At 48.2% G+C, this 27,949-nt stretch overlaps 2 protein-coding genes across 2 annotated transcripts; one reads left to right on the top strand and one right to left on the bottom strand.

The window, feature by feature from the left end:
* Nucleotides 1–3: 3 nt before the first annotated feature.
* Nucleotides 4–1,004, top strand: LOC144163281 (phosphopantothenoylcysteine decarboxylase-like). The gene has a single exon (XM_077694173.1). The coding sequence runs from the start codon at nucleotides 319–321 to the stop codon at nucleotides 922–924; it is 606 nt and encodes a 201-aa protein (XP_077550299.1). The 5' UTR covers nucleotides 4–318; the 3' UTR covers nucleotides 925–1,004.
* On the bottom strand, nucleotides 1,005–27,949 carry LOC144163280 (prolyl 3-hydroxylase OGFOD1-like). The gene is made up of 11 exons (XM_077694172.1): nucleotides 27,664–27,949; nucleotides 26,038–26,186; nucleotides 25,914–25,960; nucleotides 25,699–25,799; nucleotides 22,905–23,064; nucleotides 22,230–22,407; nucleotides 15,055–15,168; nucleotides 13,870–13,949; nucleotides 12,286–12,602; nucleotides 5,047–5,105; nucleotides 1,005–1,254 (listed from the first exon to the last, which is right to left on the bottom strand). The coding sequence occupies exons 1-11, from the start codon at nucleotides 27,827–27,829 to the stop codon at nucleotides 1,102–1,104; spliced, it is 1,524 nt and encodes a 507-aa protein (XP_077550298.1). The 5' UTR covers nucleotides 27,830–27,949; the 3' UTR covers nucleotides 1,005–1,101.

Below are 27,949 nucleotides of genomic sequence, written 5' to 3'. Positions count from 1 at the left end.
CATAGCCAATCCATAACGAACGCTCCGAAACGGTCTGCTGCAAGAGCTTTTCGGAGCGAAAGTGGCGCTAATAAACCTTTTTAGAACAAAAGAAATTATTAACAAAGAAGGAGTCTGAGCGGGAGTGATACCTCTGTTCTGTTGCAGCAGGCCGATTGAAAAATGTTCTCATTCAAACTGAGGTGCTGCTTTTTTACGCCCAGAAAATGCCAGCGCCGGTCTGCGTAAACTGCGCAGAGGAAAGCAGCTCCTAAAGGAAGAAACGCGGCACCTCGCTAATAATTCTGACGCGACGACTGGTGACGACGTGCAGGGAACATGAGCAGCGAAGTCTCAACTTCGACGAAAACGCTGAAGATTCTGATCGGCTGCACCGGTAGCGTAGCCTCCGTGAAGATACCCGTGCTGGTTCAACAGCTGATGCAGCAACGGTTCGCAGGCTATGTTGCCACGGAGCTAAAGATAGTTGCGACGGACAAGGCGCTGCACTTCTTCGACCGCTCCCTCATTCCACGCTCGGTGCCGCTGCTCGTCGACGCGGACGAGTGGATGACTTGGCGAAAGATGTCCGACCCCGTGCTTCACATCGAGCTGCGGCGCTGGGCCGACATCATGGTGATCGCACCGTTGGACGCCAATACCATGGCGAAGATTGCCTGCGGTCTGTGCGACAACCTGCTCACCTGCGTGGTCAGGGCGTGGGATTTGCAGAAGCCGCTGCTGTTCTGCCCAGCCATGAACACCCACATGTGGTGTCACCCCATAACGGCCAAGCATGTTGTGACTCTGAAAGACCTCGGCTACATCGAGGTGCCGTGCGTTGATAAGAAGCTTGCGTGCGGAGACAGGGGCTACGGCGGCATGGCCGAGGTTCCGACCATTGTGAGCTACATCGTCGCTGCCGCACAAGAGGTCAAGAGCTAGCCGCACAGTGATTTGCTGCAACACTGTTACTTTGTTACTCCTTTTGCAAACTAAAATGGTACACTGAGTGGGAATTCGAATGACGCTGTTGTGAAATTTCTTTACTCCGCCTATCAACGAACGACATTCACGGGGTCCATTTTATGGCCACTGCTATCAGAAACGTATTGCATAACTTCACTCGTAGTACACAAATGACATGTCGTGGAAGCAAGCATCTTCTCTCGACCGCTTGGTCACACGATGATTTACGTGCTTCACGAATCTGAAGAGTCCTTCATCCCTGTAGACCAATGCGAGAGAGTTTCGAGTAGGGGTGAGGGTCAGCACCTATAAAACACAAAGAAGGCACGAAATGAATGACAATCTGTTCGGTCGTCACAAGGGGTCCAGATGCACACAAGCAATGAGCTGTTATTGTTTCACTAATGGTAGCACTGCGATCTCGTAGTGCAAGGGCTTTCTTTCAAACGCACATTGCCCTCCCGCTGAAGTGAACCTTTGTGTCCGTCTATGAGTCAGAGCCCTATTCTCGACTCCATGAATTCTTTGTGAATTTGCCCTGCTTTATGCAGGCAAAATGTGAGCAATCGGTGACGTGTGCAAATATAGCTCTGACGATATGCGGTGTAATTTGATGCACTGCTTACAAAGATCACTACCAAACCATCACACATTCCAGACAAAAGATGCAGATACACTTGCTATGTATTCTAAAAATTAAGACTGCAAATACAATTTCGTTTAATTTGACACAACTAGGATTCAGTATCTCACTCAGCTCCATTTCAGCCAGAAAAGATGTTTTTTTAACGAAAAAAAAAGCAAGAATTATTTAAAAGCTTTCAAATTTTGCGCCACAGTGACGTGTTATGAGCAAGAATGACGTCATACGGGCCAACAATAAAACATAATTTCCAGTGCGTTAACTGCACGTTAGCATTCAGGTGATGCGGTCAAATGGAACTACAGGCCCCATTACAGACGTCCAATCATGTGTCGTCGCGACAGGTCAGTTAGGCGGCCGCCAATCGCACAAACAAGGTTCCGTGACGTCGTAGAAAAGTTGTGGGAAATTGGCTAGGGGGTCGCGACTGCTTCACACGTTTTCTTTCATATCTCCGTTATTTGTTCGAAGATTGCGATGACATTGGTATCATTGTTATCGGGACTAAGCAGTCTTTCTAATAAACCCAACTTGTATTTTGTCTTCATGGCTCTTTCAAGGTTAAAATGGACCTTTTTCCACTAGCAATATGCGCATGCATACGCTGCCCGTCCACCATTCTGTCAGGTTGCTCCAGGCAAAATAAACACCTGGTGCGTTCTCACCTTGCTGCTTGGAGATGAGCTACTACTTTCTAGGGCTGCACACTTTTATCCATGCCCGCTTTTTCGACTGTTCGTGGTGAGTTTGTACGTTCACTCAAAGGAAAGAATAGCTTGAAAAGGAAAGAAAGGCTGCCCACGCAGCGAGTACATGGCTACCAGTGTGGGAGTCAAAGAGAGAGAGAGAAGGAAAGTGGTACTTCCCCCACTGCAGGCTAGTCTTGGTAATGTGCACCTGCTTCTGTGGCTTTCATGTCAAAGGGACAAAAGACGAGAGGGGGGGAGAGATTGGGCGAGGAGGGTGTTTTGTGCACAAGTTTCCTTACAGCGAGATCTTTCCTGCCCTGACTTTATTTCACCGTGTTGGCCGCTAGGAGGGCCAGTACTGGAAAAAAGGTCCACTGGCAAGAACACCACAGGGCGATCAATTAATGTTGATCCCAGAGCGAGTGAAAGGTGTGTGTTAGGCTAAAGAAGATCACACAGTTTTTCTTCCCATATCTATCTATTCCTTTCAATTGCTTTTAGTAGCATAGCTGAGCTGTCTGCTTCAATGTTAACTTGCAAGCTTTTTGGCCGGTCACTGCCGCCATGCCATCGTCTGCTGCTACGTTACAAGTTTATGGCGTGACCACAGAAAAAGATGGCTGTGACCATCGGTTGTATGACGTGGTAAGGACAGGGAAATGCTACGCCTGATAATGGCAGAGCATACTGATGCCGCCGATTCACTCATTCGTCAAGCTCGATCTTGGATTCGATTATGTTGACTCACCAGCTTGCTGGGAGGACTGCGGACAAATGCAATGCGTTGGGTTCTTTGTAATAGAGAAACTAGTACGGCCCTCTCGTGTTGCTGTTACGCCAAACAAACAACTGCTATGTTATTGCCAAAAGTAAAAAACAAAATACAGGACATTACATTTATGCTCCGTTATTGCTTACTTGGAAACAGTCAAAATTATTATTATTTTTTTTTGCTAGAAAACACTTAAAACTGCACGCGGTGTGAAACTACGCCCTTGCAAATTCATGGGACTTTCACAGGGCCGAAAGTCGGGTGAAATTTTTTGCCCTATTTTACAGCAACGGCACCCGCCGTTCCCAAGCTGCTACGTAAACACACGTGACATTTACGCAGGCTGAAGTTGCCATTGTATGTATACATTCCTGCCAACTGTTGATATTACGTCATGCCTTCTCAGCCAATTGTGGAGAGGGCGTGGTGTACAAGCCATACTGTTATTGAAAAGCAAAAACAGGCCTACGTCGTCAAATCTGCTCCATGCAGGCCAAAAATTGTGCCCCTTCCGTAGCGAGAAAAAAAGCAAACTTTAGAAGTGGTGCCAGTAAACGCCATGAAGCGTCAAAATGATAAAAATGATGAATGCACACATAGCCACTTTGTCAGCTGGAAGCACGTGACCAAAACTGAAAGCCAATCAGACGAAGCTTCCGGCGAATTCACACGGTTGAGAATAGGGCCCTCAGTTTTGTAAAAGCCTTAGTCATTTCACTGAGCATATGTGGCCACAAAACAGTAGAAAACACCATTTATGTAGAATCGGAAGGGAAAAGGTTCGGGCGTGTGGGTTCAGAGCTTTGTCGTCTGCTTATTGCTGTTTATTACTGCGCTCATTTTCTGTGTGGCGATGTAGATATGGTAGGCTTCAAAAGCTAGTCATTGGTTCCAATGGTGGTACACCCACTGTACACCGAGTACATCACCAGAGTACACTGGGATGTACGCTGGGTACATCAACCTGTATGAGCACACTACCCACAGGGCACATTGCCCAGGCCTAAGTGCGCACATAACCCTTTTGCACTCACTCACGTACCGGTAAATTTTCGCATTTCCCCTCTACAGTGTTACTGACGTACCGGTATGTTCACCACTGTGCGTTCGAAAATCCGCGCCATAGCGCAAAGTGGGCGCGTCTGGACTATGTATTAGCGCCATCAGTCGAATCTTTTTAGCAACTCATATTTTCACTCGCTAGCTCTTTGCTAGTGTATATTGAAGAGTACAGAGCGACTGCGTCCACCCTTCGTTGCTGGGGGGCTTGGTTGGTCACTCCGTGCACTGTACTCTGTCGGGATGAGTGACCATGCGGCACGCGTGAGATGACAGGTGCAAGGGTTGTTGTGCCATCCGCAACAGGTTTCTAGGGTTTTTTTTATTCTGTTCCCACGTCCGCTACGGCGCGCCAGGTTATCCCAGTGCGCCGTTGCCTCTCCAATAGACCGACACTTGACTCAATCGCGGCTTTCACTCGCTCATTTCTGTGTGTTTTGCGGGTTGCTGAAAGTGCTCCCTCCATGCATGCGGTTACTTTCGGACGGCTGATTGTGCGGGGCCTTCGAGTGCGGACAGGAGCGATGGTTCTTCGATTCCGATTCGAATACGAGCTGAGCTCGGATTCTCCTTCTGAGAGTTTCTCATCCGAGGAAGGGGTGCGAGTTCCACAGTGTCAGATTCTGATGTTGAAACGGTGGGGTCGTCATCCCGGAAGCATGCATGGAAAACTGAAAGTATCTGGAAGAAATGCAACTTCCCACCCACGCTATTTCCTTTCGACGCATTACGTTCCGGACGCTACCATAGTCAAATAAATCATTATGTTCCTTCCCTCATTATTCGGAAACCAAGCTGACACAGGGGTGCATCATGGCCAGAAACACCTGACAGTGAAAGAATAAAGTGTTGTTGTTCCTCTGTTAATGCTGCATACCCAATCAGGGGATTGGCCAAGCATCAGTGGTTGGAGAAAAAAAGGAAATGGAACTCACTTCCTCCTCAACACCCTTTGCGATGTATGTTGTGAAGCCTCCATATTCATCTTCCCAATCTGAAAGAAAAAAAAAAGTAATGTAAAAGGAAAGGCATCACTGAACAGACAGGAAGGTAGCTTGCTGTGTCTTTCCCCTTTAATTCTCACGTGTTCCCTGCACAAAATAACTACCGCTGCAAGCTGGCAGAGAGCCAGCTTCATTCAGCACCTGTGTAGGATATCACGCCCCAGTCTGATCGAGCCCAAGAAACAAAAAGCATGTAAAGCAGCGACCCTCATACGCTGCAGAGAATTCAGCATACAAAATTTGCGCCCCAGTCTGATCGAGCCCGAGAAACAAAAAGCACGTAAAGCAGCGACCCTCATACGCTGCAGAGAATTCAGCATACAAAATTTGCGCCCCAGTCTGATTGAGCCCGAGAAACAAAAAGCACGTAAAGCAGCGACCCTCATACGCTGCAGAGAATTCAGCATACAAAATTTGCGCCCCAGTCTGATCGAGCCCGAGAAACAAAAAGCACGTAAAGCAGCGACCCTCATACGCTGCAGAGAATTCAGCATACAAAATTTGCGCCCCAGTCTGATCGAGCCCGAGAAACAAAAAGCACGTAAAGCAGCGACCCTCATACGCTGCAGAGAATTCAGCATACAAAATTTGCGCCCCAGTCTGATCGAGCCCGAGAAACAAAAAGCACGTAAAGCAGCGACCCTCATACGCTGCAGAGAATTCAGCATACAAAATTTGCGCCCCAGTCTGATCGAGCCCAAGAAACAAAAAGCATGTAAAGCAGCGACCCTCATACGCTGCAGAGAATTCAGCATACAAAATTTGCGCCCCAGTCTGATCGAGCCCGAGAAACAAAAAGCACGTAAAGCAGCGACCCTCATACGCTGCAGAGAATTCAGCATACAAAATTTGCGCCCCAGTCTGATCGAGCCCGAGAAACAAAAAGCACGTAAAGCAGCGACCCTCATACGCTGCAGAGAATTCAGCATACAAAATTTGCGCCCCAGTCTGATCGAGCCCAAGAAACAAAAAGCATGTAAAGCAGCGACCCTCATACGCTGCAGAGAATTCAGCATACAAAATTTGCGCCCCAGTCTGATCGAGCCCGAGAAACAAAAAGCACGTAAAGCAGCGACCCTCATACGCTGCAGAGAATTCAGCATACAAAATTTGCGCCCCAGTCTGATCGAGCCCAAGAAACAAAAAGCACGTAAAGCAGCGACCCTCATACGCTGCAGAGAATTCAGCATACAAAATTTGCGCCCCAGTCTGATCGAGCCCGAGAAACAAAAAGCACGTAAAGCAGCGACCCTCATACGCTGCAGAGAATTCAGCATACAAAATTTGCGCCCCAGTCTGATCGAGCCCGAGAAACAAAAAGCACGTAAAGCAGCGACCCTCATACGCTGCAGAGAATTCAGCATACAAAATTTGCGCCCCAGTCTGATCGAGCCCAAGAAACAAAAAGCATGTAAAGCAGCGACCCTCATACGCTGCAGAGAATTCAGCATACAAAATTTGCGCCCCAGTCTGATCGAGCCCGAGAAACAAAAAGCACGTAAAGCAGCGACCCTCATACGCTGCAGAGAATTCAGCATACAAAATTTGCGCCCCAGTCTGATCGAGCCCGAGAAACAAAAAGCACGTAAAGCAGCGACCCTCATACGCTGCAGAGAATTCAGCATACAAAATTTGCGCCCCAGTCTGATCGAGCCCAAGAAACAAAAAGCATGTAAAGCAGCGACCCTCATACGCTGCAGAGAATTCAGCATACAAAATTTGCGCCCCAGTCTGATCGAGCCCGAGAAACAAAAAGCACGTAAAGCAGCGACCCTCATACGCTGCAGAGAATTCAGCATACAAAATTTGCGCCCCAGTCTGATTGAGCCCGAGAAACAAAAAGCACGTAAAGCAGCGACCCTCATACGCTGCAGAGAATTCAGCATACAAAATTTGCGCCCCAGTCTGATCGAGCCCAAGAAACAAAAAGCATGTAAAGCAGCGACCCTCATACGCTGCAGAGAATTCAGCATACAAAATTTGCGCCCCAGTCTGATCGAGCCCGAGAAACAAAAAGCACGTAAAGCAGCGACCCTCATACGCTGCAGAGAATTCAGCATACAAAATTTGCGCCCCAGTCTGATTGAGCCCGAGAAACAAAAAGCACGTAAAGCAGCGACCCTCATACGCTGCAGAGAATTCAGCATACAAAATTTGCGCCCCAGTCTGATCGAGCCCAAGAAACAAAAAGCATGTAAAGCAGCGACCCTCATACGCTGCAGAGAATTCAGCATACAAAATTTGCGCCCCAGTCTGATCGAGCCCGAGAAACAAAAAGCACGTAAAGCAGCGACCCTCATACGCTGCAGAGAATTCAGCATACAAAATTTGCGCCCCAGTCTGATTGAGCCCGAGAAACAAAAAGCACGTAAAGCAGCGACCCTCATACGCTGCAGAGAATTCAGCATACAAAATTTGCGCCCCAGTCTGATCGAGCCCGAGAAACAAAAAGCACGTAAAGCAGCGACCCTCATACGCTGCAGAGAATTCAGCATACAAAATTTGCGCCCCAGTCTGATTGAGCCCGAGAAACAAAAAGCACGTAAAGCAGCGACCCTCATACGCTGCAGAGAATTCAGCATACAAAATTTGCGCCCCAGTCTGATCGAGCCCGAGAAACAAAAAGCACGTAAAGCAGCGACCCTCATACGCTGCAGAGAATTCAGCATACAAAATTTGCGCCCCAGTCTGATTGAGCCCGAGAAACAAAAAGCACGTAAAGCAGCGACCCTCATACGCTGCAGAGAATTCAGCATACAAAATTTGCGCCCCAGTCTGATCGAGCCCGAGAAACAAAAAGCACGTAAAGCAGCGACCCTCATACGCTGCAGAGAATTCAGCATACAAAATTTGCGCCCCAGTCTGATTGAGCCCGAGAAACAAAAAGCACGTAAAGCAGCGACCCTCATACGCTGCAGAGAATTCAGCATACAAAATTTGCGCCCCAGTCTGATCGAGCCCAAGAAACAAAAAGCATGTAAAGCAGCGACCCTCATACGCTGCAGAGAATTCAGCATACAAAATTTGCGCCCCAGTCTGATCGAGCCCGAGAAACAAAAAGCACGTAAAGCAGCGACCCTCATACGCTGCAGAGAATTCAGCATACAAAATTTGCGCCCCAGTCTGATTGAGCCCGAGAAACAAAAAGCACGTAAAGCAGCGACCCTCATACGCTGCAGAGAATTCAGCATACAAAATTTGCGCCCCAGTCTGATCGAGCCCGAGAAACAAAAAGCACGTAAAGCAGCGACCCTCATACGCTGCAGAGAATTCAGCATACAAAATTTGCGCCCCAGTCTGATTGAGCCCGAGAAACAAAAAGCACGTAAAGCAGCGACCCTCATACGCTGCAGAGAATTCAGCATACAAAATTTGCGCCCCAGTCTGATCGAGCCCGAGAAACAAAAAGCACGTAAAGCAGCGACCCTCATACGCTGCAGAGAATTCAGCATACAAAATTTGCGCCCCAGTCTGATTGAGCCCGAGAAACAAAAAGCACGTAAAGCAGCGACCCTCATACGCTGCAGAGAATTCAGCATACAAAATTTGCGCCCCAGTCTGATCGAGCCCGAGAAACAAAAAGCACGTAAAGCAGCGACCCTCATACGCTGCAGAGAATTCAGCATACAAAATTTGCGCCCCAGTCTGATTGAGCCCGAGAAACAAAAAGCACGTAAAGCAGCGACCCTCATACGCTGCAGAGAATTCAGCATACAAAATTTGCGCCCCAGTCTGATCGAGCCCGAGAAACAAAAAGCACGTAAAGCAGCGACCCTCATACGCTGCAGAGAATTCAGCATACAAAATTTGCGCCCCAGTCTGATTGAGCCCGAGAAACAAAAAGCACGTAAAGCAGCGACCCTCATACGCTGCAGAGAATTCAGCATACAAAATTTGCGCCCCAGTCTGATCGAGCCCGAGAAACAAAAAGCACGTAAAGCAGCGACCCTCATACGCTGCAGAGAATTCAGCATACAAAATTTGCGCCCCAGTCTGATTGAGCCCGAGAAACAAAAAGCACGTAAAGCAGCGACCCTCATACGCTGCAGAGAATTCAGCATACAAAATTTGCGCCCCAGTCTGATCGAGCCCGAGAAACAAAAAGCACGTAAAGCAGCGACCCTCATACGCTGCAGAGAATTCAGCATACAAAATTTGCGCCCCAGTCTGATTGAGCCCGAGAAACAAAAAGCACGTAAAGCAGCGACCCTCATACGCTGCAGAGAATTCAGCATACAAAATTTGCGCCCCAGTCTGATTGAGCCCGAGAAACAAAAAGCACGTAAAGCAGCGACCCTCATACGCTGCAGAGAATTCAGCATACAAAATTTGCGCCCCAGTCTGATCGAGCCCGAGAAACAAAAAGCACGTAAAGCAGCGACCCTCATACGCTGCAGAGAATTCAGCATACAAAATTTGCGCCCCAGTCTGATTGAGCCCGAGAAACAAAAAGCACGTAAAGCAGCGACCCTCATACGCTGCAGAGAATTCAGCATACAAAATTTGCGCCCCAGTCTGATCGAGCCCGAGAAACAAAAAGCACGTAAAGCAGCGACCCTCATACGCTGCAGAGAATTCAGCATACAAAATTTGCGCCCCAGTCTGATTGAGCCCGAGAAACAAAAAGCACGTAAAGCAGCGACCCTCATACGCTGCAGAGAATTCAGCATACAAAATTTGCGCCCCAGTCTGATCGAGCCCGAGAAACAAAAAGCACGTAAAGCAGCGACCCTCATACGCTGCAGAGAATTCAGCATACAAAATTTGCGCCCCAGTCTGATTGAGCCCGAGAAACAAAAAGCACGTAAAGCAGCGACCCTCATACGCTGCAGAGAATTCAGCATACAAAATTTGCGCCCCAGTCTGATCGAGCCCGAGAAACAAAAAGCACGTAAAGCAGCGACCCTCATACGCTGCAGAGAATTCAGCATACAAAATTTGCGCCCCAGTCTGATTGAGCCCGAGAAACAAAAAGCACGTAAAGCAGCGACCCTCATACGCTGCAGAGAATTCAGCATACAAAATTTGCGCCCCAGTCTGATCGAGCCCGAGAAACAAAAAGCACGTAAAGCAGCGACCCTCATACGCTGCAGAGAATTCAGCATACAAAATTTGCGCCCCAGTCTGATTGAGCCCGAGAAACAAAAAGCACGTAAAGCAGCGACCCTCATACGCTGCAGAGAATTCAGCATACAAAATTTCCTCTCAAGCGAGACTAAGTTTTTTGCAAGAATGCTGACAAAAGCACTCTCCAATATTACTGTCACTGAATAAATCTTTCACGCTAGAAGGATAAGCTTTTGATTTGTATTTTTTGTGGCCCAGAAACTAATGGCGTCATCAAGAAACTTAGCCCAGTGTTTGACGGAATACTATCTGGTCAGGTAAGAGCATGTTTGCAATGGTGAAACAGAGGTCACTGACCAAGTCAAAAAAGCAGTTTGACATTTCGGTACCCCTATGGGTACCTTGTTCATGTAGGGTTGCCACCTGCCCGGTTTTGGACCGGCCCTACCGTTTTTTTTAACGGGCCGATTGCCGGTCCATACTTGAAACCAGCCGTCATTGGCCCGTTTTTTGGCCCTCGTGCCGTGATTATGTCCGTTTTGGCAATTTATAAGCGTCAATTCAGCAACTAAGACGACAAATATGTGTCGACAAGCTGCACAAAGACACGCGAGCAGAAAAAATACGTGGGCGAGCGCGCTGCCTGAGATGGAGGGGGACCTAAGGGAGGAACAAAACAACGAAATGCTTCTGCCACGGTCTGCAATTGCGAATAATTTGCACTGAAGCACATACAGAGCAATAACCAAGCTCTCAATCACTTTCAGTACAAATGTTACGTTGATTTCGGTGTTTCTCTAAGAAAACGCTACAATAAATGGCACTGCATGTCCAAAAGATGACGTCTTTTTTTCAACACAAATTAAACATTCTACAGTCAAACCTGGTTATAGCGAACTGCAATATGCGGCACGATTAGTTTGATATATCCAATAGTTCGATATATCCGAACCCGCCTATAACGAGTTTATTGTTACGAGTTCGCAATACGCGGGAATCCCCTTGCCATCCCTGCATGCAGAAACGAACAAAATAAAATATGTCAGTACCATACACAAAACAATCGATTTATTGCAAATAATAAAGCTACTTTCCGCTTTAACGCCTCAAGTACGCCTACTTGCAAAAAAAAGCGGTAATTTTTGTTTTCCCTTTTCGTTTTGGCAGCGTCGACTAGCACAGCATTATTTACACGCGACATTGTTTGCACCAGTTCGAGTCCGTGTCCTTCAATATCGAAGAAACATTGGCGGAGGACATCAACTGCAGAAAGCACTTCATTAAGCGTCGGACAGCTTTCACTCGCGACATCCTCTGCCTCCTCGGTGCTTTTCATCAGCATTACGACGGTGCTGCTGACGGTTCCCGCGTCCGAGGGGCTTACAGAGACGCAACGTCGCCGTCGACACTCAGGAAATCTTCTTAGGACACTCCTTCCGGCACAGCATCGGGAAGGTTGGCGAGTTGCTGTCTTGGTCCGGACTCACTGACTGGGCGGGTTCCGTCGTGAGTTCCGCGCGTCGGAAACAGTTACGGAAAGTGTCGGGCGTCATGTCGCTCCATACGAGGCGCAATGTCTGAGTCGCAGCCTTTGCTCAGTGGTCGCAGCTAGCGTCACTAAATAAGCCTTTATTTAGTGACGCTAGTCGCAGCCAATCAACATCTCAATCGCTGGTCCGAGACCATGCATTTTGGTGGCCATTCTAGGCACGCCGAGTTCGATATATCAAATGTGAAGTTCGTTATACGGAATATATTTCGCGTGCATTTCCATAAATGATTTATTTTTGTTCAATACATAGCATAATTCGCTCTATCCGGGTTCGTTATAGTCGGGTTTGACTGTATATACCATGCACCCCCCCAACTTCCCAAATAACTTTTTTTTTTTTTTTTTTTTTTTCGGGGAAAGGTGGCAACCCTATGTTCATGGGTGCCTTGTTCACAAGCTTTCATATACTTGAAACGTCAAACTGCATTTCTGACTTGGTCAGTGACCTCCGTTTCATCGTTGCAAACAACCGCAAAACTTTTAACAAAGAGTGCCTATACTTTACGGGTGGTAGGCACATAATGCTCGATGGCAAAATGCACAGGCCTTACCCTTGCAGTTGAGGTAGAGGACCGCTTCGAGTGCACACTCTTCCGACCGCAGGTCATGGTCGTAGGCCAGCGTGTACGTCCCGTGGCTCCATTTATGGACCGCCTGGGTGCAGCGGGGCCCGTTGGAGCTTTTTGCGGTGGGCCGGTCGGGAGCCTGGCTGCCGCCGGCCTCATCTTCCGAGCTCGAGCCCTCGGCCAGCTCGTGGAGCTTGAGCCCCGTCAGGTTGGACAGCACCAGGAACATGGCCTCAGACCCGAACACCCGCAGGCATTCTTCCACTATGGGGGGCATCGGGGTCGGTTGTTCCAGCGTCCACCTGGCCGAGGGAAGCACGCCAGATGCGATAAGAGAGCGATATTCCGTTCCAAGAGAGGTACAGCCTTGGTCAAAATTTTGTCGGCCGCGGCCACCGTGGCCGCAGCAGGTGTGCGGCCAAGCAGGGGCGCTGCGGTTGCCGCTGTCGGCTGGTTGCCGCTGTCGGCTGGTTGCGCGGCTAAAGAGAGCCAGCGGAACTTCAGGGGCGGTATTCTCGTATTTGTCCATTATGAAAACGTCCATTTTGCGTCCATTTATTCTGACGTACTTTCAGTTGTAGGCGGGCTTTGGGTTGACTTTTACACAACTGTTCTTGTAAACACATTTTAAACGGAGAAATTTATTTTATTACAATTTTTTACTGTGTGTTTATTGCTCCGCCAGCGAACCAACAACAAGGCGACGAAAAATCGTCTGCTCCTAATCATCTGCTCCGAGAAGCCGCTGCTCATAGCTCCGCCGTGCTTGCATGACGTCACACCCGGGTGTTCGCTTTTAGCCAGGGCTAGCTCAAAACGGACACTTTCAAAACGGACAAAACATGAGAATACCGTCCCTGTTCTTGCTTTCGTGGCTGGCGCAACAAATGCGGTGTGAAGTGCCTGTGCTGAAGCGAAGCGCCTGCTCTGAGAAAGTGGCCGTGCATTGTCCTTACTGTGTCAGCCACACCAGGAAAGCAAGAGCAAAAGCTCCCCTCGCTCTCTTTAGTAGCGCAATAAGGCTACAGCTGCAACCGCATCACCCTTGCTTGGCCGCGCACCTTCTCTGGAAACGGTAGCCGCAACCTACAAAACTTTGACAAAGACTGTACCTTTGGTGAAATGCAGAATGTTAATAAACGCGCTCATAAGCGGCGCCTTGCCCCTAAACTGACCAAGAAAATACCAAACCACCCTTCTTTATGAAAAGAATGTGTAGTATTGCACTAAGAGTACATTTTACAGTAAAATAAAACAAACGAAGAAAGATTACGGGTCTTGGGAAAAAAAATTTAGCATTTCTGGGGCTCGAACCCAGGCCGTTTACTCTGAAAGCCACAATTCTACCCCTAGGCTACGAAGGCCGAACAGCGGAGTCCTTCTAGCAGTTATTCGAAAGACATGTTCCAGGTGAACCAGTAGATGGTGCTGGTTTGCTTGTACCTATCTGAGAAAGGAATGTTGCGATAAGAAAGTCTGGGGTGAAATAATGGATGCAGATGATGAAGGCGATGATAATGATTAGGAGAAAGAAAGAACGCGCCTTGTTGGACAGCAACGTGCACGCACCTATGGTTGCGAGGACCACGCTGGCTCCAAAGCACTTCGGGGCCCGTAAGTGCCTCCTCCAGGGCTTTGCACTTGTCTGGCTGAAAGTGGCAAGCAGTGAACATTTCATTCCCTAACAGTGCTTCGAAGCATCACTTAAAACGTGCAAAAGCCCTTGGATACAACATCGCGGTTACATTCATGAAGCAGGCGCAGAGAATGAAATTCAGGAATATCTTCTAACGAGGCTGCGAAAATGAAGCCAGGATTCTTCTCCACTGTGTTTATTGCCTATCAAGGCAGATGAGTCTGCAGGGCAATATGTTGAAACACACGTGCGCAAAGGGAGACTACCGTAGATGCTTACAAAAAAAGAAAAAACAACAACACCAAACAAATGTACCGTTGTACTGCTAGAAGCAATTTAATATTTCAACCAGTGACAGAATTGGAGGGGGGTGTTTCCGCTTCCCCTTCCCCACGGCTGTTCTCTTGGGTGTCAGCACCCGCACCTCGAACGAATGTTTGGAGGAATCAATCTGGAGGTGCCTCTGGTTGAAATTCACCCAACTGAAAAACATGCCTGCTCACTTCTGTGTTGAAATACAAACGTTTCATATCTAACACCCAGGCCTGATGCATACAACCTGCTCTAATTCCACACTTTCGTTAATTTATCGAACTGCCACATTACTTGATTAGAGATTAATTATCACCACCTTTCTAAGTTCTCCCACAAAACATGTAGCTCAAACTACATGGTACCAAGATGAGAACTGTGATGTCCAGGCCAACCAGAAACTAGGGAAGGACCTCCTAGCTTCAGCTGACGATTCCGCAAGTAATGGGAACCTGACCTTTGTCCTTAAGCTAGTTCTAAAGATGATAAAATGGTTAAAAACAAGAACGTCTCTTCCTTTTCATTGTCCTGGCCTCTAACGTGTACAAGGTCATTCTGCTGCGACTGCCAGTGCCACAAAGTGACAGAGCACAGGAAGATGGCCCTCGACTCTCTTCTCTACTAGTACGTTCAAGAAGCCCGCATAGAGGACCACACTTAGTCCAAACACTCACCCCTGCCCCCTTTTCCATCTCCCCTCCCCCACCTTCCCTTACAGCAGTGACTAAGTTCAATAAACGCATATCACAACAACACATTCTCCGTGTACGGCCAACATCCAATGCCGGGAACGGAATTTAACGCACCCTGAGGAAGTCGTCGAGGTGGATCTCCGAATCATCCTGGAACTGACTCTGGATCTGAACGACGATGCTGTCCGCCAGGTAGGTGGGGTTGATCCAGGACCTGAACAGCTGCTCCTGTGGGCGAACAATCATCACCATAATAATCATCATCATCAACAACTGCTGGATAAACACTCCACCTAACTAGTGGAAACTTGAAAATACTAGTGTTGCGTCTGCAGAGCCGTGGATGGCTGCCGATGATTTATTAAAGCTCAAGAGAAAGGAACAGAGGCAGTAGCTCGGGCGTACGCTACGTGGAGACTCAGCACCAAGAAGCATTTGATCAACATAGGAAATTGCTTCTCAGGAACACCGTACTAGCCCACTACGACGAACAGAAGGAGCTTCTTGTCTCATGCGACGCTTCGCCATACGCCAAAGGAGCGGTACTGCCTCAACGTGATGGCCAAAATAGAGAGGCACCAATGACTTTTGCATCTAGAACACTACGGCCGGCAGAACGAAATTATGCTCAGTTGGACAGAGAAGGCCTTGCTGTAGTGCTTGCAGCTCACAAGTTCCACAAATACATTGCAGGAAGAAAGGTAACTTTCGTCACGGATCATCAACCGCTGCTCCCATACTGGGACCAGGGAAACCAACGGCTTAAAGGGGTCCTGAAATACCTTCCACCGATGCGTGGATGTACATGTAACCAAATAAAGCAATGTATTAGCAATTTCCTCCCGCAAGAATTTTGTTGAAGCGATGAGTATTAGCTGAGAAATCGTAAATCAAAAACCGCGCATTATCGTCGCGCCGCGTTTCCTCCTCCATTCAACTTACTCTCCGCTGTTGACAGCGAGCGAGCCTTCCCTCCCATGATGCTGCGCTCCTCCGCGGTGACGTACTTCCGCTACTGCGCTGCTCACACAGCCGTCTGCTACGGGCAAGCTTTGTTGACACCATGAATCCCGCACTCCGTTCAAGGCTTGAAAAGCGAACGAAAAATCTGGTCCCATGTGTGCGGCGGCCTGGCCTTGCCCTTTCGCGGTGTATACGTTGCTGCAGAACTTTGCTATCGGCGGCACGCGACTTTTTATCGGCGGCGAACTCGCAGCCGCACGGGGAGGATCCTGCGCTCGCTCCCTTGGATGCACAGCGCACTGTTTATCCAAAAAGCGCCGTATCAGATGTGGCCCCGCTGGTGCCGGGTCTTATTTTGTGGCGGTGGTAATTCCTGCCGGCGGCATGTGAAAAAGACATTTTAAACCGATAAAGAACCCGTGCACAAAACGCCAGTTCAGCTTGGGGCGACGCGTGGTGGAGAGCGGCAACGTTGGCAAAACATGCTCTGCCGCGGCTCTGAGCTTTCTAGCGCTGGAGTGAGCACCATTTCTTTCACAATATCAAACATCGGTTGCCCTGGCAACAAGGCACAAACCGCTCTGGAAGTCAGTTACGGTTCGTTATCCCGGTTCAGCTTGGGGCCCCACCTCGCGGCATATGGGCACTGCAGGCATACTACTCACTCCCATTTGGAAGTGCGAGATGCGTTTGGCATTACAGGAGGCGATGGTGTGTGTGTTGTGGACGCCTTTGTTTCGCGATGATATGTGACGTTGTGCTTCTGCGGGTGGATAGTGCTTTCCATGGTCTGGATTATCTTTCTCAAGCGGCGTATAACTCAACCTCGCATGGGGTATGTGCAGTGTGCGTGGCTAGAAGCCATCTCAGCTTGTGCGCCAGAGTTAAGTGACTTGCTGTTCGTCCCCGCAAACCGCGCGCGAGGTGAGTGCCGAATTTACGAGGGGCAGGAGGAGGCAACCCATCGTCTGTCAATCGCGGTTCGGACTTGCAACGCATGTTGTGACGTTGTGTTCGTTCGAAACGCATCTCTGGATTGTTTGGAAGTTGAATAAAATGTATGCGTCAAACCCGGGCATTCGGCTCAGGGCGTTCTCTGCGATTGCACGAAAGAAGTGCCACGGGGCTTCAACGCTTTCTTTATGGAACGTACTCAGGTAAGAGAATATCCATGTCGTGTTATGGCCCTGTTGCATTCAATACAAACGGTTAAGCGTTTGTTTACACTTGTTTCGTTTGTCGTAAAATGTCCAAGCACTCCAGCACTCCGCTGGCAGATCAGCCGGCGAGCCGACGCTGAGCAGACGACTCATCTCTTTGCCGGAAGTGCGGGAAAAAGCCGCCCAATAGCACGATGTCTAGCTCATGACGAACATCTGGGAATTGATGACGTAGACATGTGAAGATGGCGGCGTCCAAAAACACGAAGGGAAGGGTGAGAAAAAAGCGACAAACTTTGCAACAAAAGTGTGAGCTTTCCGCTGCGCGTAAAAGAGTAATACTTGGCACAGATAATGTTGACGACCCAATCTAACGATTGCGCTAGTCAATTTAGTGTGCTCAAAACGCCTTTCAGGGCCCTTTTAAGTCCTCTCACCACGCATGGCCAGAAGGCGCATCAGGTTATCGGCATATGGCTGCGATATTGTGTACAGGCATGGCAAGAACAACCAGAACGCAGACGCGCTGAGCCGACTACCCCTGCCAGAACGCATCGACGAATCATGGCCACCAGGCGACCTGCTGTTGTTCGAAGCGGTGTTGCGACCTCCGTTTACCGCTACAGAGATAGCCCGTCTGATGCAGCAAGGCAACACCTCGTGAAAGCTGTACAAATCAGTGTCAGTGCAGGATGGCACAGTGGAAAAACTCATTAGAGATGAGTTCGTTCCTGACCAACGAAGAGTGGCCGCACTGGCATCTCATCGTGAGTGTCTCGGATCATGGGTGATCATACCAAGCTCGGCACGATCTCAGGTTCTGGCACTTCTGCATGCTGGTCATTGAGGCATGGTAGCCATGAAGGAGTGTGCAGGGAGTTTTGTATGGTTGCCCAGAATTGACAAGATGATTGAAGAAACACTGAGACAATGCTCTGAATGCCAATCAACGCAGGAGAGCCCACCAAAAGCTCCCATTCTCGCGTGGGACCGTCTCCAGACACCATGGCACGCCCTGCATGTTGACTTCGCGGAACACTACTTGGGCGCACCTACTTGGTTGTTGTGGACGCGTACACCAAGTGGGTGAAAGTCCGTCACCAAGACAACATCCGCAGTTGTCCCTGACGTACTCCGGAGTCTCTTCGTTACATTCGGCATTCCATGAAAAGTCGTCTTGAACAACGAAAAAGCCTTTATTTCAAGCGAAATAAAGCAGTACAATGCGTCGAATGGCGTACAGGCTACGACGTCACCAGCATATCACCCTGCAACAAGCGGGCAAGCAGAACGATACATGGCTGAAGTGAAGTGAGCACTCTTCATGGATAAACACTGCTCTATACAGTGCCGACTTGCAAGGTTCCCGTATCAACAGCACACGACGGTGCACACAGATACAGGAATGACACCTGTGAGCGCGATGTTTGGTCGTGAACTTTTATGTCCCCTCGATCTGTTCAAGTCAGAGAAGGAAACGCAGACCTCTGATAACCAGCAGACACTTAAACAATTACGTCGTTTCACAGAAGAGGAAAGGGTGCTTATACGGCAGTTCTTGAGAAAGCCACAGTTGCATAGAAGGCAAACTTCTGCGCTGTGTCGGACCCCGATCCTGGCTGGTACAAAGCGCCCTTGAAAAGGTTTGTAGCCATCTCAACCACATCAGGAAAGTGAGCCAGAGCAGGACGCCAATGGGCTGGAACACAGCAGACGATTTCACTGACATTACGCGAGAGACGACGTCAAGTTCTGCTGTTCCACTGCTACCGGACTCGCTGCATACTCAATACACTTTCTTCCAACCATCCACCTCGACGTCTCAAGAAAAAACCACCCAGAAAGTGCGACCACCTGAGGCTAGGCGGCCTCCAAACCGCTATAGATACCTCATTTCAAGTTGCTTCATCGAAAGGGGGAAAAATTAATATGTCGCCAGAAGACGACAATGATGATGTGCGCGTGAAAAAAGCACTGGCTGTGTGGCACGAGTGCGCCTCACGCGTCGAATGCTGGCCACTGCTCTCTCCGACACCCGAGCCACTGCCCATGTTCCTATCTCTTGAGCTTTAATAAATCATCGGCAGCCATCCACGGCTCTGCAGACGCAACAAATAGAAAGACGGGGCAGAGCGGGAGAATGAAGCTACAAACGCACTCTAGTCCCATTTAGGCTCAAAAACTCCCACCTCCCCTCGCGGGAACCCCTGTGTAGATGCGACGCATAGGCGGAGCGGCGAAGGGACCGCGTTTTAGAGCGCGCATAACGTTGAGGGGACTGCGTAAGCCGGTCCCAGTCGATGACGACGTTGGTGTACTTGTAAAGCGGCGTGAACTCTAGGTGTTTGAGACAAGCGTGGATGTTGCTTCGCCGGAGAACGGCACACCGGTTATATGCGCAGCGCGCCCGAAGGAGAGGAAACCGCGGAAGAGAGAGCACTGCACATGCGCCGGCCCCAGCGCGTCTGCCGCGGCTATGACGCAACATGCCGCGGCTATGACGCAACACAATCCACTTTAATCCAATCCAAGCCAATCCAATCCAATGCCCCTCGCGAGAGAGTGTTCGCTATCGGAGAGGAGAGGGGGTGAGCGGCGGAGAGCGCAGCTGCCGCGGCGAGGAGAATGGGGGAGGGGTGGACAACGCCGACAACGACGACGACGCCAGAGGGACAAGGCGAGTGAATCAGATGCTCTGCATCTAAAAAGCACAATGGGCATGTTCCAACATGGGAACATTTGTTGATGAACACCCCCAACATCGCTACCCATGCACAACTGCCACAACTAGAAGAGTGGTGGTTGCAGTTCTATGCTGAAGCTGCCTTAGCAAAGCAAACGTCAAGTAAAAGGAAAGGGCACGTTCTCCCTCCCATCAGCAAATTATGAACAAAATAAGAATTACCCATCACGAGAAGACCTAAGCACATCATAAAAACAAACTTTTCTGTGCAACCGTAATGACAGCACCAGTTTTTTCCGGTCAGGGGCTAAGGAAGAGTGCACAAGGATATGTCATGCAACCACACGCCACGGTGGCTCAGTGGCCAAGGCATTGCGCTGCTGAGCGCAAGGTCGCGGGTTCGATTCCCGGCCGTAGCGGCCGCTTTCCTGATGGAGGCGAAAAGCAAAAACGCCCGTGTGTACGAGATTTCGGCGCACGTTAAAGATCCCCAGGTGGTCAAAATTAATCCGGAGCCCTCCGCTACGGCGCGCCCCATCGCCTGCGTTGCGTCTGCACGTTAAAGGAGCCATAAAGAGAAAATGCAAGTTTGTTTTATTCGAAAGATTTCGTGTTTTATAGTGCCTCCAGCGCTTGTCCGGACACAAACGATGCTTTATTCACTGAGAAATTATTTTTTAGGTGAAAATTTTGATTCTCCCGCTAAATCGTTTGTTTTCGGGGTCTGCAATGACATCACAGGAACAGCCTAGAGTACCACCATTCACGCATCCGCCATACAGGGTAGAGACACGTACCGTATTTACTCGCGTAATGAACGCACTCGCATAATGAACGCACCCCAATATTTAGTTGACAAAATTAGGTTTTGTTTTCCCTCGCGTAATAAACGCACTCACAACTTTCCAACCCTACAGTCCAACGAATGGCCGCACTGCAGCTTTCCCACTTTACTCGCTCCCGCTGATGATGATCACTTATGCAGCCTAGAGCCATCTTTCGGAGTAAAAACGGCGTCGTTGGAAGGCCAATCGCAACGACGCTCAGTCGGCTCAGTCCGCTGAGCGTCTCAGCCCTACTTTTATTCGTGATTGCTTTTCTGCTCGTGTTCCACTTTTCAGTCGGCGATGGGCCGAAATGTCAGTTACATGGCCAGTCGTACGTCAAAGGTTGTGGAGTACGCTGTTGAGCATGCTAACCGTCCTGCCGGTAGATATTTCGGAATTGACGAAGGAAGCTTTGACAAACACAGGCGAGTGTAGTTGAATAAAAACGCTGTGTGTTTTCCCTTTGTGTACGCGTATATTTACTGCGAAACCTAGGTTATCTAATGCATTATTTTGTTTCGTGGTGGCCTTCTTTCGTCACTCCTGAAAAGTTTCGGGAAAATTACCCCGCATAATAAACGCACCCCCAACTTTGCTTCTGTTTTACGGGAAGAAAAGTGCGTTCATTACGCGAGTAAATACGGTATACGCTAGCGCCGCCATTTTGGGTCGCTCGCTCACCGGCGAAGCAAGTCATTGTGTCAAAACTGCGCTAAAATTATTGCAGCAACGCGGTTTACTGGCGAAGTTTGAATCATATTATCTGTTTCGTGTTGCTAGGTCTTGTAAAAAACGAAAAGAACGAGTTGAGCATGTTGGCCCAATTGTGGCGGCATGGGACCGTTCAAAGGGTGTCTTCACCCTGTACAGCGGTGCTGGTACGTTCCCGCGTTTCTTTACGTTACCTGAACCTAGATGGCGCCACCATACCGTGGCAAGCCTTTGGTTTGTTGTTGACCGTATTTACACCTGGTTTGTTTTTGTTCTGGGACAAAATAATCGTTCCCTGAAACAGTGCTCGCTCGACAAATATGGTCACGTAAGACACCGTTGCTTGCGTCAATCAGCCAGTGTCGCCTGAGACAACCCCAAGTCCCGTAGTGCTGTGCAGCTAAACCAAGCATGTTGTGCGCAGTACGAACAGCAGTACGCATCAGTACTTCTATGTTTACATGTGATTTCGTAACTTCCACTGTTTGTCCCATCATTCTTATTGCTTTGTAAAGAATGTGCAGTAAATTTAAGCGCAAATCGCTCGTTCGGCTAGCTTCTAAGCTCTACCTAATTTGCGTCTGCTTGTGCCGGCCTCCCCCAATCGCAGAGCTGGCTCGAATGACATCATAGGTTCTGTTGCGGAAAATGAGCTGGTGGGTCGCATGGCCATTCCCTTTTTTCCTAATTATGTAGCTTATTTGAGCGAAGTTTACGTTAAAAGTTGTGTCAGTATAATTCTAACGAGGCAATCTTTTGAATGAACCAAACTTGTGTTTTCTCTTCATGGCTCCTTTAAACCCTACAATCAATCAATCACTATGTCATGCAGCCTGCCCATCTGTTAGAGATACCATATATTCCTAGATGGCCACTGCCTGCTTACTGTCGAGTTAGCTAGTTTAGCAGGATGCTTGGAAGAAACGGCTCGTGGTTGGCACTTGCCTCGACACTGCAGCAGGGTAGGCGTTCTGGCAGAGGCTCTATATACGGCTCCGGCCGCTTGATGGGTGGCCCGTGGAACCACCCGCCCACGGAAAGCCGAACCTTGTCTTCCGATAGCACCTCTGCCACCTGGTGGAAGGACACCGGACTCACCTCGAAGAACGCAAAGCCGTTGCACCTGCATCGGGACAGAGCAAGGAGAAAAAATTTCAAGGGATGACCGTACAGGATGACCGCACTGAAACTGGCTATATGACTGGTTGAAACTATTGAATAACCACAAATGACTGAATGAAATTATTTATTATGCTAAGAGGTCTGTCTTGATGTTGTTTAAAAAACAAATGAGTAACTTCAAATCATGCACTGGTTTTTATTGGATTGGATTGCACTGGATTTTACTGGATTGCATTGCACTGAATTGGATTTTGGCCCGCAGGCTAAAATAGAAAGATAAGGCGAAAAACAGAACAGGCAAAACGGACCACTGTGCAGGCAAGGCATTCCTAGAAATCCGTGGAATGAGAGCAGTGGCTAGGAAAATACCTTTTGCACAACAATACCTTGGCTGCCAATGTGTTTCACGACCCATATGCTTTTTCCTCAGCAGGCACTGGCCACAGCAGCACGAATGAGAGGAGAAAAGTGTAAGAAACTGTCCCGTATTCAACATACCTTGGCACTAAAGAATGAATGATGTCTCTCGGCTGACCATTGCTGTCCACATCAAACAAGTCCAGCGTCCCACCGTCTTCAAGCATCCAACCAGGTGTCAAGTACAGGATGAACGCTATCCGTCGCCCTTCCAGTTCGTCGTCGTGACACAGTAGCACGTCTGCAGGTGTACAAAGTGAGGTGATGAAAAGGAGTAACATACTAGAACCACGCAGCAAGAACAGTTTTAGGTGAAACTGCCATCGGTGCACTGTGGTTAGAAGTCACTGAAGAGATCGTGTGTCGAGTTGACAGATGCAGACGGATCGGCAGAGCCATGTGACACGTGTAATGCAAGCTGCTCAGTCTCTTCGTGAAAACTAGAAAACGAAATGAACCATAAAAGTTTGCAAATGACACCACAAAACTAATGTAAGGGTTCTGCCAGGGATTACCAAATATGCTTTGAGGAAAGACAAATTCTAAGCAAAAGATAAGGAATAGACAAAAAATGGGGGAAGCAAGTATGCATTTCAGAGCCGTAGTCAAATGTCACCCTTATCATCATTAATGTCCTTTCAACAACATGGCTCATACACACAGTGCATGCAGCAGCTTCTTAATTAGTTCAAACTGCTAAGGGCCATGCATTTCTGTCTCAATAATCAGATATTCATTCAAACAATGCACAGTAAAATTGGATAAGATCGTTTGGATTTAGCTTATTCTTCCCCATATCATTAGCCCTGCAGGCCATAGTAAGCACTAGGCCATGACATATAGATCAAAGCTATGATGGCTTTAAAGCCAGGCCATTATTCCCACCCTACTGAATTTCGTCAATAGCAGCCAGTTTATTTTTTCCTTGCGGGGTATGTTTTGTAACTATCTTGCGGAGTTAAAGTTGAAAGGAACCATGCACGAACCAATCGACCTAGTTTGAGTAAATAGCGTGGCAGCTGATTGATTTGATTTGATTGATTGCAAGGTTAAACGTGCCGATGCAACTCGGGTGATGAGGCACGCCGTAGTGGAGGGTTCCGGATTAATTTTGACCACCTGGGGATCTTTAACGTGCGCTGAAATCTTGTACACAAGGGCGTTTTTGTCTTTCACCTCCATCAGAAAAGCGGCCGCCGCGGCCAGAAATTGAACCCGCGACCTCATGCTCAGCAGTGCAACGCCTTAGCCACTGAACCACCGCGGCGGGTGAATAGCACGGCAGCTACAGCATAGAATGCTGCCATCACAATTGAAAGCAGCCCTTTGAGGCCATCAAACCAGCATTGTAGGCCCTTTTGGAACCCAAATGCCTTCGTTCTATGACCCCACTCTTTGTTGATCTGATGAGCTTTAGTGACTGTAAAATCTGTCCTTATCCAAAAACTGTCCTGCCACAAATGGCATAGCCAGAAATATTGTTTGGGGGGTGTTATACCCCGCCAGTTAAAAGAAAAAAAAAGATCAATGTGCTTAAACAACACCTTATTTTAGTTTTCTGATATCTTAATTTTATTTTTACATTTAAATTTATGGAAGATTTCTGTAAAAAGCATGTGCAGAAAAAAGGCCAATGGAAGGGGGGGATGCACCACTCAGAAACTTTTGGGGGGTGTTCTGACACCGAAACACCACCCCTGGCTACACCCTTGCCTGCCACCCCAAAAAAAGAAAATACGGATCGACTGACGTTCCTACACCATTACTTTTCCTTCGACATAACTTTGCACAACCGTAAGTATCAAGTCAGCTTTAGACGCTTTTCTATTTAAATTCTGCAGAGGGGATGTTTTGTCTAAAGGCTGTGTTTAGCGTTCCGTCCAGACGGAACGGCAGCTGTCACTAAAGTTCTGTCCAGAGGAAACACAACTCGCGTTGAGAGCAGTCTCTCTTGATTTTTACCCAACCGGCCAAACCGCTACCGCTCACTGACTAGCCAAAATCACTGATAATTATTAATCATTATTAATAATTACAGATGGTCGGACTAACTCTAGCTCTGTCCGAATGGGTCTCCAAGCCGCCACCCGACGCCCGCTTCGCAATATTTCAGTGAGAGCAGTCGGTCTTGATTTTTACCTAAACGGCCAAACCGCTTCCGTTCACTGACTAGCCAGAGTCACTGTTAATTATTAATCACTGGTAATAATTACAGATCGGGCGTAACTGGCGATGGCCACGTCGGCCTTGGCTCCAGTGAGCGGGAGCGGTTCGGCCGCTTGAGTAAAAAACCAAGACCGACTGCTCTCACCATGTGAATTGTAAAGCGGGCGTGAAGTTTTGCTGTTACAAAACGCTAACCATGCGGCCACACACACACACACACACACACACACACACACACGCACACGTGTACGCACGCACGCACAAAAAAAAACGTGGTGCGAGAATCGAACCACGGACTACAACGTCCGTAATCAGCGGCAGAACCACTACACCAAATCCCAGAACGAGAAATTTATTTTATTTATTTATTGTGAATACTGCAAGCCAGATTTTCTGGCCCAAGCAGGAGGGGCAACTGGCAATACACAATCATTTATACAAGGATCAAACTTTTTTTTTAAAGTAAGCAAACAAACAAACAAAAAAATAAAGCACATCGGTAAAGGCATCGGTAAAGGCTAATCGGCTGGTTTTGATTTGGCGTTCAGTCTGGACGGAACTTTAGCAGTTTTTAGCGTTCCGTCTGGACGGAACGATAGACACTTCCTTGTCTAAAACAAATAAACAATAAAACAACAATCATCGTAATCTCACAGATTTTGCTTTTTTTTAGCGAGAGATGGTTAAAGAATCCATGTCCTTTGCTCACCTGTATAAACGTATTTGGAAGAGGTTAGGCTGATCGTGCCGTCCAAAGGTATCCTTGTGACTTCACGAAGCCATGGCACCATCGTCTCCTCGAGACACTTTCTGGGTTTGTTTGCAAACAAGAACTTTTTTAATGCTCACGCAGAGACGAAAAAAAAAGTGACCATGTTGCAAGGAAAACTAATTCGCAAACGGCAGGCAACAACTGAAGCTTACCTGAAACCACTTATATACGGTGAGTCAAACTTGCTCAAATCATCCGACTGTAAAATGAAGGGGCAGTTTTGTTTGGAAAATGGTCTGAGCTAGTAAAAAGTATGCGGCGGCATGAAAGGCTCACCTGTGAAAACTTGTAGAGGTCGTTGTTCTTGGCATTAAATGGGATGCCAAGTAGTTCGTCCCTCAATCCATTGATGGCGCCATCGTCTGCCAACAGGTTCTGAAGAACGCAGACATTGAAGGGTTCTGTGATCATCTCAGCCACAGTGCCTAGCGAATGAAGGAGAGACCACTGCTCAGTATAACGCAATGCAAAACAGTTGGTTTGGTTTAACAATCGATGCACAAACTTTATAGACATTCAAAAATGCTCTTGGTGAAGAAAATTCGCTCAGAATACAAACTCCCTCAACTGTGTAACAGCTAGAGACCATATTCCAGGAAAAGTTCACGGGGTAATCACATGCAGCAACAGCGACACGAAGAAAGTAACTCAATGTGTGCAGTGAACAGGTAGTGTGGGTGACAGTGACAGGTGAAAAAAATCAATACACAGGCAGCCGAAAGTGACAACAGTGACGCGCTGTCGCTCGCGTTGGCCGGCCAGAAGCAGCCTACAGCGAGTGACAGCGACGGAGGTCCCCATGACAGTGAATAGATTTTTTTGCTCATTGCTGTCGCCCACGCTGTTTGCTGTACGCACTGAGTTAAGTTTTTTAAATCGCTCGTTGCTGCATGTGGTTACCCCTTAACTGTCCGTTTCAACCTTAGTGAGTGCTTACTTGCTATACAAACATAAATTATGGGCCCCAAAGCAATTTAACCACACGTTTGCTGTGCCTACATATGCCTGTTTTGGTGCTCTGGCCCACGTCAGGCATAGCCGACCTATCTTCAAATTTGCAGGTGCCAAAAAAATGGCGAACCTCACAAATATATACTTGATTTCTTGCCCGTTGGATTCTATCGTGAGAGCAACATCAGAATCTGCATCTTTTAAGTCAAAATAACTACACGTAAATTGTTCTCGAAGTATTCATCCAAACCTGCTACACTTCCTGAACGAGTAACGATCGACTGCAGTTAAAACAGCTAGACCAGAATGCGCGCCTTTCCTGAGCTTTTATCGCTTCCTTTTCTCCTGCCCTCTCTTTATCCCCCCCCCCCCCCCCCTTCCCCGCCTTCCGTGAAGGGTAGCCGTCTGTCTCCTCCCCCTCCTCCTCCTGATTGAGTGAGCTCAACGCCACCTAGAGAGGGTTTCAACCTTCGTTGGTGAGCTTCGTCTTTTGACACGGGAGCAATACTACCGACATCTTTCTGTGCTGTTTATGGATTTCAAGAACAAGCTGACTTGCAGGTGTTCACAGATGCCGTTTAGGCAATCAATGTGTAGAAGCATGTAGGAATATCTCGGGATTACAATCGCGGATCACGCCCATTCAAACGCACATGTCATAGAACTATATATATTGACTTTTTTAGGCGCCGCACAGTCCGGAACAAAACATCGCGAAAATATGCCTTTGGGTTACCAATGTGCGCGTACTAATACGCTTTTGAACATTGTTCTCGCACGCTTTTTTGTGTGTATGTAAGTGTTTTCAATGGCAATCAGTGGCCCCCGGGGAAACCCATTTTATTCGAACGCTCTAAGCGCAGAGAATTCCAGTTCACAAGGCAGCGCTCACACCCTCAACAAATTTGCTTAGCCTACGATTGAGTTTGGTTCAGCGCAACTTTTACTTACCAATGCGACCGGCTTTTTTCATGGCAAACGCCGATTTGACATCCCCTTTAGTTGAGCCTGCAAGAATCTCGGGGTTCACTTGCAAGCTGACGGCGTCCTTAAAGCGTTTCGAGGTACTTCGGCCGCCGCCGCTTCCTTTACTGGAGCGCTTCACGGGAGGAGCCATTGTCGTGCACGTAATACTAAAACCGCATCACCTAACAGAACTAGAAAACTCGCATCACCGCATTCCCCCGAACACGTGTTTACTGTTGCCTCACAGAACTCAGACTAGAAAAGCGGAAGC

Source organism: Haemaphysalis longicornis, unplaced genomic scaffold (genome assembly GCF_048455015.1).
Source record: "Haemaphysalis longicornis isolate Haplotype H1 unplaced genomic scaffold, Haemaphysalis longicornis Haplotype H1 scaffold_12, whole genome shotgun sequence".
In the NCBI taxonomy this organism is placed as follows: domain Eukaryota; kingdom Metazoa; phylum Arthropoda; class Arachnida; order Ixodida; family Ixodidae; genus Haemaphysalis; species Haemaphysalis longicornis.
The sequence above is the reverse complement of the archived record's forward strand: the minus strand, read 5'-3'. Positions and strand labels throughout refer to the sequence as shown.